Source organism: Cryptomeria japonica, chromosome 10 (genome assembly GCF_030272615.1).
Source record: "Cryptomeria japonica chromosome 10, Sugi_1.0, whole genome shotgun sequence".
Taxonomy (NCBI): Eukaryota; Viridiplantae; Streptophyta; class Pinopsida; order Cupressales; family Cupressaceae; genus Cryptomeria; species Cryptomeria japonica.
The window spans coordinates 674,103,514-674,121,853 of NC_081414.1; the positions used below are offsets into that span (position 1 = coordinate 674,103,514).

The window sequence follows — 18,340 nt, forward strand, 5'->3', positions numbered from 1 at the left end:
AACTTAATATTTGCTTGTCCTTTGAAATCGATGCCTTAATGGAAATATCGCTCTGGTCCCTTGGAGAGGGACAGGAGCGATCTGGGTCTTAGAGTGCACGTTCCTTCCATGTGATGACCTTTACAACCTTGCGCTTGATGGAAATGCTCTAAAATGTCTTCGCCACCCTTCGTCTTGACTTGGATCGGCCTTGAACCTTGGAGGAACGACCTTGAACTTGCGTAGAGAGTATTATCATCATCATCGCCCTGGTCCCTTGGAGAGGGACAGGAGCGATCCTTCCCTTGTGGCCACTATCTCACTTTGCCAGGTTCCAAGTTTATATTCAACGGACTCGTCTTTCTTCACTCTATTCGTCCATGCCTTGACATCATTTGTAACTTTGCAAGGAAAGCAATTATATCAAAAATCGCTCTGGTCCCTTCCTGAGGGACAGGAGCGAACTAGGCATTTAACACTGGTATGGACGTCCCAAAAATCTTCAATTTATATTCAATGCGTTCATCTCATGTTCTCCTTTGTTTTTGAACGTAAACTTGCCTTGACCCTTGTCTGGATTTTGCAAAATGAAGGAAATCGCTTTAGTCCCTGGGAGAGGGACGAGAGCTACAAGGTACTTCGCCCTGGTCCCTTGGAGAGGGACAGGAGCGATTTGGTCAATATAGGTCATTCTCCTTCGTTTTTGCATATCAAATTATATTCATTTGGCAAAGTATCTTCCCTCGGACGTCCTCAAATCATTAAGCTTTCAAAATCTTGCAAGGACAAGACGAAATTTGAATTGTAGCTCCGGTCCTTCACTGAGGGACAGGAGCGATTTTCCTCCTGGAGGCATTTCTGTGTTCATGAAAATCTTCAATTTATATTCAATGGAAAGATCTCGCCGTTCTCCATCACTTCAAACGTAAAATTTGTCTGGACTCTGCAAGGATGATGAGATATTTGAGATTGAGCTCCCGTCCTTCACTGAGGGACAGGAGCGATTTTGCTCCTACAGGCCAAAATAACAAGATTTTTCACATTTTTACACTTCACGAGGCGAAAACAAATCAATTCCAATGCCCAGGATCAAAATTCAAAAAGGTCAAAATTTGGTCAAAATATTCAACCAGACAAAAATTCACATTTCATCTTTAACACTTAGACAAATTTAAGCTCTGCATGAACATTCCAATTGAAAATTAGACCATTTTGGCGAAATCATTACATTCAAAATTGGCATTCTAGAAAAGAAGCTCAGAAGCTCTCAAAAATGACTGGATTTTGGCTTGAAAAGGCAAAATTTAAAACCCTAAGGCTTAGCCCTAAATCCAGACAACTAACTGACTAACAAAACCCTAAAAACGAAAGCGAAAACGAGCGAAAAACAAGCAAAAAGAGGGGGTCCCCATTTGCGATGGGGCGATGTGTGAAATGGTCACAACAAGCTCCAAATTGACACAACTCTCAAATGAGTGAGAACCTCCTTAAATATAGGAGGAAGGGTGGCTTCACTAGTCACACCTTTTCAATAACCCCCATTCATAAATAATTAATAATCTAATATTTATTTATAATTATTTCAAATGGGATATGCTTATAAAGCATATAATATATAAGGTTTTATAACCTTATATTAGAACATTATATATAAATGTTATTAGGATGTGACCCCTAATAACATTATGTTCTAACACTAACTGAGCCCTAAAGAATAAATGTAGGCCACTAAGAATAAGTCATATTCATCTCTCAAGGACTATAAATAAATTTACATTACCTTTAGGGACCTAGGAGATTGAGAAAACATGCCAAGAATAGGGAAAATTGAGAACTGGAACATCAGTGGACACACACAAAACTCATTGCTTTTGATAGAGAATCAATTTAATCTTCTCCAAGGTAAAGACAAATTAACTGTGATAGAGATGAATTTGCCATTGCATTTATGCTTTTTCTGCCTGTTGCAACTACTGATTTCATCAATGTGGGCAAAAACTTTGTTTTAGATTCTTTGATTCTCTCTTTCCAAAACTTTTGTTTTAGATGCCCTATAGCATCTGATACATTTTCCGGCATTGAAGAGACTCTCCTTATAAACCAAAAACATGTGAAATGCAAAAGCCAGATCCTTTATGAATCAACAAAAGTTGAATTCCACATCGTTCTATTTTTAAAAAGTATTTGTATCTATCCTTTATCAAATTTCATATAAAAAAATGTCTAGCAAGCAGATTTGCTTTTGCAATCTCTTATTTATCACTATTGATGTGGTGTAACAATCACATTAATTTTTCATGCAGAAGAATGCGATCACACTTTTGGTGTCACCAACAACTCATGAAAACATTGTAGCAATGCTTAACAAGTATGCTCTCTAAACCACTATCTTAGTGAATATCTAGACTTAAGATTTTGAAAGTGAATTTTTGAAAGTATTTATTATGAAAGTAATGTTAAGATTTTGGGAAATAGACTAACAAAAGATGTACAATTAATTTATTTCATCTTTACCTTGAATGGATACTGTTATTTCAACTTAATGAAGTGCTCAAGGTTATAATGATACAGTGATTATTTTTGAAGTAAATGATGTTGTTTCAAATGCACTGCATTAAGATCACTTTTGATATGCCAAAACTGTAGTACAGTTTATCTTCTTGGATAGCAGTTTGTTTACAAGTGCAAGGAATAATTTGGTCTTTAATAACTTTGTACTGGAATCAGCTTCTACAACCTTGAAACAAAACCTTTATAGCCTTCTAGTCTTGTGTGATTTATTTGCTAAATGTGCTTATGTATTTTCTCATGCCTGCCATATACCTCTCCCAGCATTTTATGGCTATCCTTGAGAGATCCAGAGTTATTGTAATATGCACCCTTGTTTATAACTTTATTGTTTGAGTTGTTTATAGAGTAGATGGAGATGCGGAAAGTGATATAGCAATAAATTTATTTGCAGCAAATGGGGTTGCAAGATAAGTGGGCTTAACCATGGAGTTTGCATGCTCAAGTTGGAGTAGTACTGGGATGGGTGACCTCCCGAGAAGTCGCAATGCTTCACCTGTGAGCATCACCTAGATGCAATGAGTGCTAAGTGTACCATTCATTCTCATGAGAGATGGGTTCTTGTGAACCACTACTCATGAATCATGGGTCAATGAGTTTGACTCAAAAAAACTACACAGTTGAATCCTGATAGCAACATCATAATTTGACTTGCTGTGGAAAAATATCTCCTACCTATCAATTGAAATAACTCTTCGAATACAATGCTTCAAAACTTTCACAACCAGAAATGATTTTCAGACTTATTTCAGAACTGAGAGTACAATGTTTCATCAAAATAATGGAAACTTAGGTGGCCAAAATACGTTAAAATCACAGTACAAGCATACCCATTTGCTGCTGTTGCAAAATGAGACTGATGTAGGTCTGAAAACAGCAAACTGGAACTCTCAAATGAAGCCAAATACTTGAAACCCAAGCTGCTCCTTAAAATTGACAACCAAGCATATCAATCTTCAAGGTGCACAAAGTACTGCACAAATTAATAAAAAACCCTGGGCGTCCAACCATGATGGAAGAAACCCTACGCTTAACAACATATGCTCCACGTGTCCCCCAATCTAATCAGCAATGAGCATAAACCAAATCACAATGCTTTGTGTAGCAGTGCCCAACAATAGAATCAAATCCACAAATAATAGGAATGCTTCAATCTCCAAATTGACCAGCATAAAAAAATCATTCAAAACTTCAAAACTCCAGCAAACACCAAATGAAACTCCAGGCAAGGCATCCAAAACCAAGTGTTTGCAATTTAATTGGAATATCTGCAAATTTGTCTTTGAAAGAGAGTGCACAAATTTGATAAACTCAATCGCAAATGCACTGTGAAATACTTGTAAGATTTCTCCAACATATTAGCTAGAGTAGATTTTCACTCTTGTAGCTAATCTTCTTCAAAAGGGATTTTGTGCTTAGGAAGGCAGAGATGGACCAAGTTCGAATCTCCAGAACCACAAGGGTTTTCAGACAAGAGAAATAATAAAATCCAACATGCCAAATGAGCTCTCAATCCCCCTTTTTATAAGATTTTTTGGGAACTTCCTAGAAACTTCAATTTAAAATTACTTTATTAATTTATCAATCCTTTTAACTCTAAAAAGTGATTTATTTTAATTTTAAAACATTTATGGCACTTTAAGTCACTTTTAAGCATCCCATGATTTAAAACTTTCCATCCTCTTTCCAACGAGCTATAATACTAAGGTGCCTAATACATATATTTAGTTAAAAAGGCAACCTTAGTGAAATTGATTAAATATAGCGCAATACTACACCCAATTAGCAGAAATGGCCGAAAAGCATTGGAATAAAAAACTGATTGTGTAGGAATGATCTTGATGATGAAAGATGATAAACGGACTTGATCAGGTGACTTACTAAAAGTAGATGCTCCCTCCAAAAATCTTGGAGACCAAGCTGGAAATCGGAAATAACATTTGAAAGTCATACAACTCCACCAAAGCACCTGAGCTCACTGGTAACATCAAATCACCCCTCTAGACTAGTTGATAGAAACCCAAAAAGTTAGCAAGAACTGCATTACTCGAGAATTTGAAAATGGGGACATTAGAGTTATTCTAGTCTTTCTCAAACTTTTCATTTTCATCAAATATGTGAGAGAAGCCGTATATTGTAGCTGAAAAATATATTGTTCAACTATCTTTTTATATCAAATGCCAACTTGTCTAACATGTCTTTTTGAGATAATTGGGCATCCTAGACATTATGACTAAAAATATTAGCCCCTTTGTTTTTAATATAATTCTAGTGAATTGTTGTGGGAGGGGACTTTTACCATGCACATTGTTTCCTCAAAACAAGAAGACACATTGAACATATATAGTACAACCCAACATCACATGGAACGAAAAGTAGAGAATCATACCTAACACAATTATATTAGAAAGATCACTATTGTATTGATATAACTTAAGTTGGATAGCTTCACATAAATAAAATCTACATGACCTTGTGATCTCTCACATTCTATGAGCAGATTAATGATGATACAATTGTGAGGACTGAGGAGTAGTACTTATTATATGGTAGTTTAGGATGAATGAAAGTGTGCAGATAACAATGGTTGGACTTGGAATTATGGCTACAAAACTCACATGGTACTAGTGCAACTTGAAAAATTAAAAGCTTGCTAAAGAAACTCACCAATTTACTCATGTACGAGTTTTGAGCAAGTTTGAGTTGGAACTCCTAGAGTATAGGCAAGTTCTTGTCGAGTTAATATAAGAAAATTGAGAAATTCATTTAGCACCAAGGAACACAATTTCAATGCAGAGAAAATTATGATGTTTTGTCTATCAAAGCCTTCAAAATTTCCATTCTCTCACATAGTGATCATTTCCCTTTGAGCTCTTCTTGTAGTGATTTTAAGTGATTATGGAAGCAACATTTCAAGAGAATTTTGAAGATCTTTCAAGGAATTTTTTTCAAGTTTTTTCAATTTTGTTTTATATTTCTGAATTCTTCCAAACATTTGGGGATATTTACTTTTACACGTGCTTTCAAATTCAGCTATGCTAGTTAGGGTTTTGCAACAATTACATTTTTTCATATTTTTTCAATGCTAGGTTTGTAGGTTATCACAATTAAATTTGTTTTTTTTAAATCTATTTTCAATGTTAGTGTTTACACTTTGTATCCAATGACATTAGGAAGTGGAAGTTGAAGCATTGACAAAACGGATGTCACTTGGAAGGATGACATATAAGTACCATCCTTGAGATTGGTAATGTTATTCTAATACTAACTAGCACAAGAATTAGAGCCGATATAGAAATAGAGATGGTGGGCTCTGTTTATGTGTTTTTTGTGACACTCGCCAAAACAGAATAAAATACCAAGTATTCTATCCTCCCTTGAACAAGGAAACGTGAAATGCTAAACAATGTGATTAAATAAGGCAACCCCAAGGTTTACAATGTGACTTTGCAATGAATAGACTCAGTGAATGATGTGATTTATTGTTCTCACAAAGGGACTTATGCATTTCACTAGAATTGGAATTTGAATACTAAACTAACTTAAACTTCAAATAAAAAACAAAAGGGATAAGGTTTAGAGAAATCTAATATGAGAACAAAAGGGATAAGGTTTAGAGAAATCTAATATGAGAACTTCAGGACAATGATGATAATGGATAGTGCTTAGATAGATGGATTCCTTATGGAATCACTTTCTACTTAACTAGAGATAGCTTATAACGCCATAGAAAGTGTGCAAGCTTCTAAGGTAGTGAAAGATTTTCATATTGCAAATATCCATCCAAATACCCAATGCTGGCACAATCCAAATGAATATCCACAATCGAACTATTGCTAAAATGAGATTCAAACTAACCATACATTGTAATTTGAATCAACAAACTAGAAATGGTATGAACCATGGAATTCATCAAATATCTTCACATTTCTCCATCAAAATCAATGAACTTCAACGAAATATTGAGAAGTAGAAACCATGCAAAATGTTGAAACAACACACAAAGATCCAACATATCTATAATGAAAATTATGTATTTGTTCCAGTATAGTTGTAATGTCCCCCTTTTTAGCTTCTTCCTATCTTGATGGTTTAGCCCATTATCTTGGCACTCATAGGCTAAAGTAGATGGTTAGAGGGTCTTGGTGGGTAGTTGGCAGAATGTTCTCTTCTCCAGATCTCAGTTTGGTTGAAGACTGGCCTTCGTTTGACTCAGTTTCTCACACTTACTATTTATATTAAGTCAGTGGATGATTGAGAAGGACCCTTACTATTTTTAGTAAGGCAGTTGGATGCGTTGTGGATGCAGTGGTCGACTCCCTTGTTCAGACGGCTTGTCAAAATAATGAGTATTCAATGAGATATTAATATTTTAATGGCCTTTAATGATGTTTAATTATTTGAGTTATATAATAAAGTTATCAATTGACTTTATAATAAAGTGGGGCCATTTTGAGGGTCATGAGTAATTAATACTCATTGGAAAAGTACGCTCAAGATTAATATTATTTTCCTAAGTCCATGAAGTAAATATTAAAATAACATTTCAATGTTATTTAATTGCTTTTGGGGTCGAGCCATTCAGAGAAGTATTAAAAGCGCTTCAAGGCAAATCGAACTGATTATGTTGTGACTATTTGACTGTCTTTTATCAAGTGCTTTGGGATTTGTGAGAGACCAAGGGTTTCTGTAGATTATCAAGCATCTTCAGCCATTGGAGAACGAAAACTCTTCAATGTTTGAGCAATTTTGAGGCTGCGAGATACCAGTTGAGATTATTGCTAGACTGTGGGCTTCATTTAGAAGTCCAAATTGTGCCTAAAGTGAAGGGTTTTATCTAGGGTTTGAGGAGCAATAAAGGTTAATCAACTGCAGACCTGGAGATTCATTACTGCAGCCATTATAGATCAGACTGAAGCTTCATTTCCAGATTTTATTGTTGCCGAAGCCTGTAGAATTCATCACTAGGTTTAGGGGTGTCCTTCACCACACCTAAACACCTATGAAAATGTGCCTCTCTGTTCATCTTGGTGGACGCTACAGCTAGTGCAACCTGCAGGCACACCATCAAGTATTTTCAACAGCAAACTGCCATTACATTCCAAGTTTCTCATTATATATTAACACCATTTAGTTTGGCACATTGTACTTGGCTTTGGCATTCGAAAATAAGGAGTTACAAGGTTGCACAATAACTGTTTGGTGAAATGCCTTTGCTGTAGTTATTCATTTCAGTTTATATTGAAGCACTAGTATGCATGCCAAGTGTTCGTAGAAGTGCTTATTGGCTGTAGGAATCAGTTACAATCATTTTCAATCTTCATAAGCCATTGGAAATCCAAAAGAGAAGTCTTGCATTGCATCTCTGTTATTTCTTAAGCTTATTTACATTCCTTTTTAAGCATTTGGTCATCATTGGTGATCATCTAAACAAAACCAAACAAACTGAACAGCAAGTACAAACTTTGCAAGACAAGTGTTTGACAATATTCCTTGGAGCTCAAATAATCACAACAAGGTCAGATTTGTCAAGGGATATCACAATAGTCTTGGCAACAATTTCTAATCTTTTCCTCCTAATACTTCTACTTGCAAAAAAACTATTGTTATTAACTTCTTTATTCACTATTAACCTCTACAAATGAAAAGGGCAAACCTTTTATACACCTTGAGTTACAAAATGAAGAGCCCAAATTGATTCTAAATCAATGGCCAAGATAATTCAATGAAACCCTAAGTGGAGTTGGTTATAACTACCACCCCATACATTTAATATCCACCAATGAGAAAATTACATAACTTTGATTGCACGTCCTTTTGGGGAAAGGACCAAAAAATTACATAACTTTGAATGCATGTCCTTTTGGGGAAAGGACCAATGAAAATTAACATTGCCTCAATGGCACAATTTACAAGGAGTAGATGATGACATTTCATTCAATACATCCTCATGTCCACTTGTCTTCCTTTGGATGAGTCAGGTTTGATGAATTTGGACACGTTGACCTCGAATTATTTGATTGGTTGAGGTGAGTAGATGCCACCTCAGCTTGCATTTGCCTTGTGGTCTTTTCATCCTTCATCTCAAAGAAGTCCTTGCATTTCTAGCAATATCTCTTGATACTTGACATAATCTAGCTTTTTGACTGATTGTGATGGTACATATTCCCAAATTACATCAAGTTGATCATCATTCTTTATATCTCCATTGGTAGAGTTTCTAACTTTGATTAACTCTTTTGAAACCATCTTCCTTAAACTTCATTGCACATTTCATCTTCGTATTTGGCTATCTTCTCCTTTAAAACCCTTGTTCTTCTTGTTGTCGTAGAGTCCTTCATATTGTAATCATCCTTGAACATGTTGATTTTGTAAACCTTTGCATTGTTGAGTCCTTTCATCCTTGATTCACTTCCTTGTATGACTTGAAACTTAACTTTTCCATGTTGTTGTGATATCTTTGTCCATTGTTCACCTTCATTCCTCTTTGCAATCATACCTGAAAAAGAAAACATCCTTAATCATGATTGTGAATAAGAATGAAATGCAAAAACATTGTGATAATAAAATGAAAGTTTAACCTTTCAATCCTCAAAGAAAATTGTAAAGACATTTTATCTTAAAATAACCTCAATAATCCACATAAAATGGCCCACAAACCCCTTCCAATGAACTGGAATTCAACTTGGAATTTTGGAAATGGATTTTCAGATCTGGAGAACGCACGAAATGGGGAGGAAATAGGTCAGATCTGTATGAGAATAACTTGTTAATAACTGAATTTCCTCACAATTCATCCTCTTCCAGCTTTCAATGTTAACTCCCTCCTTTCTTTCTCCTTCAAAATTTGAGTACTTCTTCTTTCCCCTCAATGCTTGACTTTGAAGTCTGATCTTCCCTTGTTCAAACTCCCCTCATCTCTTCCTCTTCTCTGCTGCAAATTTTACCCTTGTAATTCTGCACCTTGTTGCTTTCATTCAGTTTTTGTTTTTAAGTCTAATTCTCTTGCCTTGAATTTGCACTTTGTGGAGTTCACTTCTGATTCTGCTCTGCTGCGAACCACCTTTGGATCGATTTAATTCACATTGGACAATGCTTCTTACGGTCTCTGCTTTATCCTGTATTTATAAGTGTTCAAAGAAAACATTTACCCTCTTAAGGGGTTGGCTAAGTTTAAACTTTCTTTTTTTTTTTAATTGTATTACAAGCATGTTCAAGTCGGCCATCTCAAGTTTCTTTGCATTTTCACACGTTTTGAGGGTTTTTTACTATCCAAGTCGGCCTTATATCTTTATTTCACCATTGAAGGGCTATAAACATGAGTGAAGCACTCACTCCCAAGCAAATTTCACATGGCCTATTCATTTATCCCCGTGAATTATACCCTTCTCAAAAAATTTCAGGGATTTAAGAAGGTTGTGTATGAATTTTTTTGTGCATTATGGGCTTTCATGCATAAGATATTTCGTGCATTTTAAGTAGTCTTGCATGAATTTTTTTCGTACATTTTACTTGTGCATGTATTGATGAGGCGAATTTGAACTTGTTCTTGCATAAACTTCATCGGGGTTTTTGAGTATTCATGTATTCTTAAGCGAAAATGCACCTTTCCTTGCATTTTGTTCGAATTCCTTTAGAATTTCGGGGATTTTGGGAGGTCTTGCATAAACATTTTTCGTCAATTCTTGAGATTCATGCATAGCTTGGCAGGATTAAAGGGTGTTCATGCATAGCTTGAAAGGGTGTTCATGCATTTTGAAATGAGATTCAAGCCCTATTCAACATTTGTTTTGAGCGAACTTTAATGTAGCCTTTTGAAGTAGACTTTCATCTTTGCAACTTTGAAATCCTGACTTACATTTTGATCAAAAGATTACAAGGAACTCAACATTTCTCTTAAATGCTGGGCAGAAATTGGATGCAACTCAACATTTTTTCGGTGGACCTGTAAGATTGAACAACATTTTAGTGTGGATCTATAAAGATGTTTAACATTTTCATGCGGATTCTCACATCATCTTCACATCTTTGAGGGGAAATTCAACCTTGAGTTGAATCTTTTCAAGCGAAATTCACAAAGGTTACAATATTTAAGGTCACATTTGAAAGGCAACTTTGCACTTTAAGGCAAACTCTTAATCCAACTTCCAAGCGAAATTATAAGGAGGCTTACATTATTTTACCGAAACAAATATGATCCTTCCAATTCCATGCAAGGATATCTTACAACCTTAATCAACACCTCACCTATTACTTGCAATTTTCACTTTTATAACTTCAAGCTTCAAGATGTCACAATTTCATAACTTTCACCCTTGAAGTTTCATCTCCAAACAAGACTTGACTTCACAATTTCATTCTTGGACTCTCTTCTCGACTTGACAATGCGAAACCCTCTCATTCTAAGGCTAGAGACTACAAAATCATTGCCAAACCTATAGGCTATGGAAACTAAACAAAACAAAACCTAGCAAGTGGCCAAAAAAGAGGGGTCCTGTTGTGACCATTTCACACATCGCCCCATCACAAATGGGGACCCCCTCTTTTTGCTTGTTTTTTTGTTCGTTTTCGCTTTCGTTTTTTTAGGGTTTTGTTAGTCAGTTAGTTGTCTGGATTTAGGGCCAAGCCTTAGGGTTTTAAATTTTGCCTTTTCAAGCCAAAATCCAGTCATTTTTTTGAGAGCTTTTGAGCTCCTTTTCTAGAATGCAAATTTTGAATGCAATGAATTCGCCAAAATGGTCTAAATTTCAATTGGAATGTTCATGCAGAGCTTAAACTTGTCTAAATAATGACCGTCAATATGAATTTTTGTCTGACTGAATATTTTGACCAAATTTTGACTTTTTTGAAGTTTGATCCTGGGCATTGGAATTGATTTGTTTTCGCCTCGTGAAGTGTTAAAATGTGAAAAATCTTGTTATTTTGGCCTGTAGGAGCAAAATCGCTCCTGTCCCTCAGTGAAGGACGGGAGCTCAATTTCAAATATCTCATCATCCTTGCAGAGTCCAGACAAATTTTACGTTTGAAGTGATAGAGAACGACAAGATCTTTCCATTGAATATAAATTGAAGATTTTCATGAGCACAGAAAGGCCTCCAGGAAGAAAATCGCTCCTGTCCCTCAGTGAAGGACCGGAGCTACGATTCAAATTTCGTTTTGTCCTTGCAAGATTTTGATAACTTAACAATTTGAGGACGCCCGAAGGAAGATGCTTTGCCAAATGAATATAATTTGATATGCAAAAACGAAGGAGAATGATCTATATTGACTAAATCGCTCCTGTCCCTCTCCAAGGGACCAGGGCGAGGTACCTTGTAGCTCTCGTCCCTCTCCCAGGGACCAGAGCGATTTCCTCCATTTTGCAAAATCCAGACAAGGGTCAAGGCAAGTTTACGTTCAAAAACGAAGGAGAACATGAGATGAACGCATTGAATATAATTTGAAGATTTTTTGGACGTCCATACCAGTGCTAAATGCCTAGTTCGCTCCTGTCTTTCAGGAAGGGACCAGAGCGATTTTTGATATAATTGCTTTTCTTGCAAAGTTACAAATAATGTAAAGGCATGAACGAATAGAGGGAAGAAGGACGAGTCCGTTGAATATAAACTTGGAACCAGGCAAAGTAAGATAGTGGCCACAAGGGAAGGATCCCTCCTGTCCCTCTCCAAGGGACCAGGGCGATACAATGGTGATGATACGTCCCTTCAAAGTTCAAGGTCGTCCCTCCAAGGTTCAAGGCCGATCCAAGTCAAGACGAAGGGTGGCGAAGACATCTCAAGGCATTTCCATCAAGCGCAACGTTGCAAAGGTCATCACATGGAAGGATTTGCGCTCTAAGACCCAGATCGCTCCTGTCCTTTGGGAAAGGACTAGAGCGATATCTACATAATGGCGTAAATTTCAAAAGGCAAACAAGTTTCAAGTTACCAAGAGGATCGAAAGGACATCATTTCACGCAATGAAGATAATTGCAAGTTGGTATAAACAAGAACAAGCTCATAATGATGAACTTCGTTCTTGTCCCTCAGGAAGGGACCAGAGCGATATTAGATGTATTGATCAATTCATGCAAAATCCACGTAAAGACAATATATTGCAATGTTCTGGAGGGTCCATGGTATGATAACAAGGTGATAGACAAGAGTTTTGAACGTCCAAACATCGCCAAATGGTGTAAAGGCCTCACATCGCTCCTGTCCTTTGGACAAGGACCAGGGCGATCCTATCAAAAGCGTTCATATTCCTCCAAAATCGAACCAAGGCGAGGTTAAGCAAGACAAGGGACGGCGTTTGGAAAACATCACAATGAAGTATCGAAGGTCAAAAATGCATATTGAACGTGAAAAAATCAAGATCGCTCCTGTCCTTTGGACAAGGACCAAGGCGATCCTATCAAAACACTCACGTTCCTTCAAAGATCAAGGCGAAATGAGGATAGGAAATGCGAAGGACATCGTCGGGGAGACATTGCAAAGGAGATCGAAGTTTAAAAATCACCAAGACCAAGGAGAAATGTGGATCGCTCCTGTCCCTCTCCAAGGGACAAGGGCGATGATCCTTATAACATCGAAGGTACCTTGCAAAAGCGAGTGAGACGTGCGCAAAGGACACAAGCATTGATAAGTTCGAAGGTCAAAGATACAAGATGAACATAAAGACATGGAGATCGCTCCTGTCCCTCTCCAAGAGACAAGGGCGATGTTAGATAAAACACATGACATTCTTTGAAAGTCACGTTAAGACAAGGACGCACAGGATTTTAATTGGCATTTGGAAGATGATACAAGGAGAGGATCGTACCAAAATGGAAAATTTCAAGCAAAAAACTTAAGATCGCTCCTGTCCCTCTCCAAGGGACCAGGGCGATAATGATCATGAGATGCATTTGCTCGCACAAGAGAGGCATTCAAATTCGAAGGACCACCAGATGATCGATTTGGGACGTGAAAATGAAGGAGTTGAACGTTAAAAACGCAAGAATCTAGACCAAAATCATGGATCGCTCCTGTCCCTCTCCAAGGGACCAGAGCGATGAGGTACGTCCTTTTATTTTCATATCTTTGGCGCCAAATTTAAACAATTCGAATTTCATTAAATGCTTAATCGATTTAAAAATTGAAAATCTTATTTTTTATTGGCATTTAATATGGCGTTAAACACTTATTAATTATTTTTGCCTTATTTAAAAATCGAAATTTGCAATAAAAAACGCAAGGCATTAATAAATAATTATTTAATTAATAAAAAATCGATTTCAATCGCTCATATGTGGAGGTCGGCCTTATTATTTCATTGCAAATCATTTAAAAATCATTCAAAAAATGGTTTTATTTTTATTAAGTCGGCCTAAGGGGTAAAGGATGCAAGCGCTATATAAGGGGGGTAAAAGTTATCATTTCTACATCATTATTTTACCTTCTCTACATGCGAATTAAGGGAGGCGAATATAGTGCGAAGTGTGTTCAAGGGTGGTGCGAGTTTCATTCATCCAAGGGTGGCGCACTTAGACATTCAAAGGTGGTGCGATTGCAAACCAAAGGTGGCGTAGACATTCCCAAGGTGGTGCGAATTTGAAGATCCATCCAAGACCACGCCTAAGGCGAATTTGCTAAAGACTTGGAGATTTATTTGTGCGAACTTGAAGATCCATTTGAGACCACGTCCAAGGCGATAAGTGAAGATCACATTCTATCCAGAGGTGGCGAAGTCAATTTTGAGGAGATCATATTGAAGACTATCTTTATACCTCAATTTTGCCTAGGCAAATTTTGTTTTTTGCATTCTAGAGTTAGCTCTCTATCGAGGTATGGCGATTTAATTGTTATTGCTTTATTCCTTTATCGTCATATTTCAAATTTTGAAATTTTGAATCTTGAATTTCTCTTGGCTCAGTCGTTGTATTTTAGGAAAGGATAACTCTAGAGACTTATCATAAGGTTTCCTAAAATTTATCTCTTTTATCTACGTTATTTATTGCAAAAATCTATTTCTCATAATGAAATGTTGTGTAGGTATGGCGACCCCAAAGGCGGGAGCATCCACCAGTCGCTCGGCTCTCATGAAAGAAGATCAGAAGACTGAAGAAGTGGAGACCAAGATCGTGTCCAAGTGGAGCAACATTGGAGATACAAACTTGGGGAACTTTAGTACGAAGAAGTTCCGAGAGGTCCCTTACATCGGCAAGCCATCACCTGTCGCCCGGAGAATAATAGAAAGTGGCATCATTAAGGCGGCCGGTTTTCCTCCAGCCATTCAGTGTCACGAGTTGATGATCGAGTGTGCCCGTCATTACAATCCACAGTCCAGGACAATTGTGTCCAACGAAGGAAACATTTTGGCGTACCTTTCAGAGGAAGCCATAAGTGAAGCCTTCCATCTTCCAGAGCACAGGGACATGATATACAAGAGCATTGAAGGAGCCAGATCAATGTACGATGATGATCCAGATGCTTGCCTAAGCATAATCAACAAGAACTGGCTACTTAAGAGTCGTCCCCGTCTGAGCAAAGTACCGAACACACCACACAGGATCGATTTCCAAGAGGAGTACAGAGATTTGATCACCATGCTCAACAGAGTTACAGGAGCACCTCATGCCTTCTATTTTGAGAAATGGATGTTTTACTTCATCCAGGTGATTGTTCAAGGAAAGGGTACAATACATTGGGCTAGGATAATTAGCCATTGCTTAGACGTACAGTTGAGAAGACTCAGGGCTACTAAGTCCTTCCACATGAGTTCATACGTCATCTATGCCTTAATCAGGAGCGTTGAGTACGCAGGACTACCTCACAGAGGAGTGATTGGAAGAGGACCCGGCGAGGTCAGAGTTTGTGAATCCTATACCTACTTGCATCATCCACCAGGGAAGAACTACAAGTTAATCAATGATACTTTCACGATGAACATCACAAGGACGTTGCAAGGAGGGATTCACAACAGATTATCTCAGGATGCCCAGGAATTCATCAAGAGGTACGGTGCTTGGTTCATTCAGTTTCCCAAGTTCACTTACATTAGAGTGTATGGATGTCCTTTACCTCCATACATGTTGCCGAGATACCCGACAGACAGGATTGTGTTACTTGAAGTAACAAGGCAGTTGGCAGCATATGTGAAGGCATTCAGACACAGACATCAGAATGGAGTTCAGGTACCTATTATTTTGGGTAATTCAGTTGAGGTATGTCCCAATGTCTCAGCCATGGATGACGCAGAGAGGGAGTTAGCCTTGTATCCTTTTTCATCTTTTGCTTGGAGGAATAGTTTTGATCCACATGGACATTTAGAGGAGACAGTTGGTAGAAGATTTAGACATGAGTACCAGATTGAAGATTTTATGATGAATCTCCTAGATGATCTCGAAGTGAAACAAAAGATACGTTCTAGATTGCCTTTGGATTTCATCAGGAAATGTAAGATTTACAGAGTAGCCGACCAAGCTCAGGACAACGGCAGGCACATCCAATCTTCATATGATAGAGAAAGCAAAACAATAAGTTTGAATTGGAATGAGCCCGAGACCGTGGATTTAGATGAATTGATGGCACCAGTCTTGTCTTGTACTCGCAGATGGGTAGACGTTCAACATCAGAAGTTGAGAGAACAAGGCATAGCCATGTCTTTTACTTTGGAAGAAAAGCCAGCCGAAGGTGGAGCCAGTGTTAGTGAAGGCAATCCTAATCCTAGGAATTCAGGTGAAGGTAACCTTCGATGTGCCAGTGAGGGCAATCTCCATTCGAGAGGTTCAAAGAGAAAGGAAAGATCAGAAAAGAAAGAGCCTTCCAAGAAAAAGCAAGGTGCTAACAAAGATCAAACACCAGGTACTTCTTCCAGGCCAGAGGATAGAACGATTCGAGTGGAAGAGTCCATGGAATCAATGGTACAGAATGACAGGCAGGAGGAAGGACAGGCACAGCATGTTTCATCCGATGGATCTCTCCAAGACTATGATTTAGATAATGATAACGAAGTAACATCTCCTCCCAGACAAGAAGAAATAGTACATAAAGAAATTCAAGTTCAAGAGACAAGATCAAATATCCCAGATTGGTTGAAGGAAAGATTGACTAAGGTGATCGTAATTGAGGATGAAGACAGTGCAATTGATTTAGAGAGCCTCGTGGGACGTTCACATATGACAACAGAGAAGAAGAAGGCTACAAAGATGTCCAAGATGATTCGAGATGAGACTGGATCTAGAAAACTGCAGATAGCTACACCGGCAGCAGACAAATATGAGGGTGAGATCCTAGCAGAGGACTATCATATACAGACTATTGAGTTAGGACCATCCACAGCAGAGCAGACTTTAGATGATGCCACCGACACATTTGAGGCATTGAAGGATAAGTTTAGAGAAGAAGTAGAAAAGAATAGAAAGCTTGAGAAAGAGGTCGGTGCATGGAGGACATATTTCAGTCACATCAATGAACCTTTGGGACGTCAGGATCCAGTTAGATCACCATTGCAGGCATTGCCCCTTCAATCAATCAATGAAGCAGGAAGATTCAGGAATATGGTCCAGCGTACATGTAGTTGGATGGATAGATCTCACACGGTGGCCATTGAGTTTGTTACAAGGATGTCGAAGATCACCCATCAGGCTATCCAAGTTCTTGAGATAATCCACAGATTGATGGCAACAGTAGCTGCATTTGCCCATACCAAGGACGTTGTCATCCCTGTCTTGAAAGTTATAAGACATACATCCAGAAGAATTTTAGCACAAGAGAAGATCTTGGAAGGTGATTCTCACAGTTTGTTTCAGTGGTCAACCTTACTCCATATAAAGAGTGTTCTCTTTGAGGACATCAGTGTTAGATGTGGTCAAGTTGAGGAGGTGATCAATCCGATCCAGGACAGAGTATTTGAGGTACTTCGTACCATTCTTGGCAGAAGGATCGAGGTCGAGACAGATGTGGATTTACAAGAATTTGAAGATAGAATCAAGATCATCTTTCGCAAGGACGCAGATGTTACAGATGAGCAATATGATCAGATGTATGCTACCATGCTCCTGATTGATAGAACAAAGGAACTTGAACCCACTTGGGACACAGCTCTTCTAGATGCATTTGATCAGGTTATCCACTTAGAAGAGAGTATCAAGAATCTTCCCGAGATTCCAAGCACAGAAATCGAAGGAATCGTGACAAAATTCATTGCATATGCTAAGAAAGAGAATTGGAAAGGGAATAAGATTCTAGATGAAAGGTTGTTACAGATGACATGACATCTTATTTCTCATTGGTTGATACCTCCTAGATTTTTGTGCCAAATTTAATATTTGGCTATGTATTTAATATTGTTCAGTAAAAAGGAAGTCATTTGTAACAAACCCTAATTAGGGTTTAGGTGTCATGATCTTGTCCATTGATTTACTTTCAATCTGGACCTTTCATTGTAACTGGGGATGCTATTTATACCCCCATTTTCCATTTCATTTGTAATAGAATAGTCAATAGAAAAATAGAGAATAGAGTTGAGAGAGATAATAGTTGATTAGAGTTAGAAGCAATTTTTATTTTGTAGCAAGATTGAGTCTTGAAGAGAGAAATTCAAGCAATTGTTGTATATGATGACTTGGAAATCAATAAAATATTGAAGTTATGGTGTTTTGTTGCAAATTTCTTAAGTTATCTTCATGGTTGTTGGATGTACTTGAATCACGCTCAATCGAAGTAGTTGTTAATTTGAAAGACTAAGTGTGAGATTTGATATTTGGTAGGATTCGCTATCCAAACCACTAGCTTCTTGCTGATTGTAGGAACGCCTTGCGTGGTCGACTGGA

At 37.6% G+C, this 18,340-nt stretch overlaps 1 protein-coding gene across 3 annotated transcripts in view; it reads left to right on the forward strand.

Moving 5' to 3' along the window:
- The window catches only part of LOC131077063 (putative transferase At1g60990, chloroplastic), a 408,775-nt gene that overhangs the window by 163,024 nt on the left and 227,411 nt on the right, over positions 1-18,340 (forward strand). For all 3 annotated transcript variants that reach the window (XM_058014480.2, XM_058014475.2, XM_058014470.2), the window contains exon 6: positions 2,283-2,347. In XM_058014480.2, the coding sequence (XP_057870463.1) occupies positions 2,283-2,347 (65 nt within the window). The remainder of the gene's footprint in view (positions 1-2,282; positions 2,348-18,340) is intronic.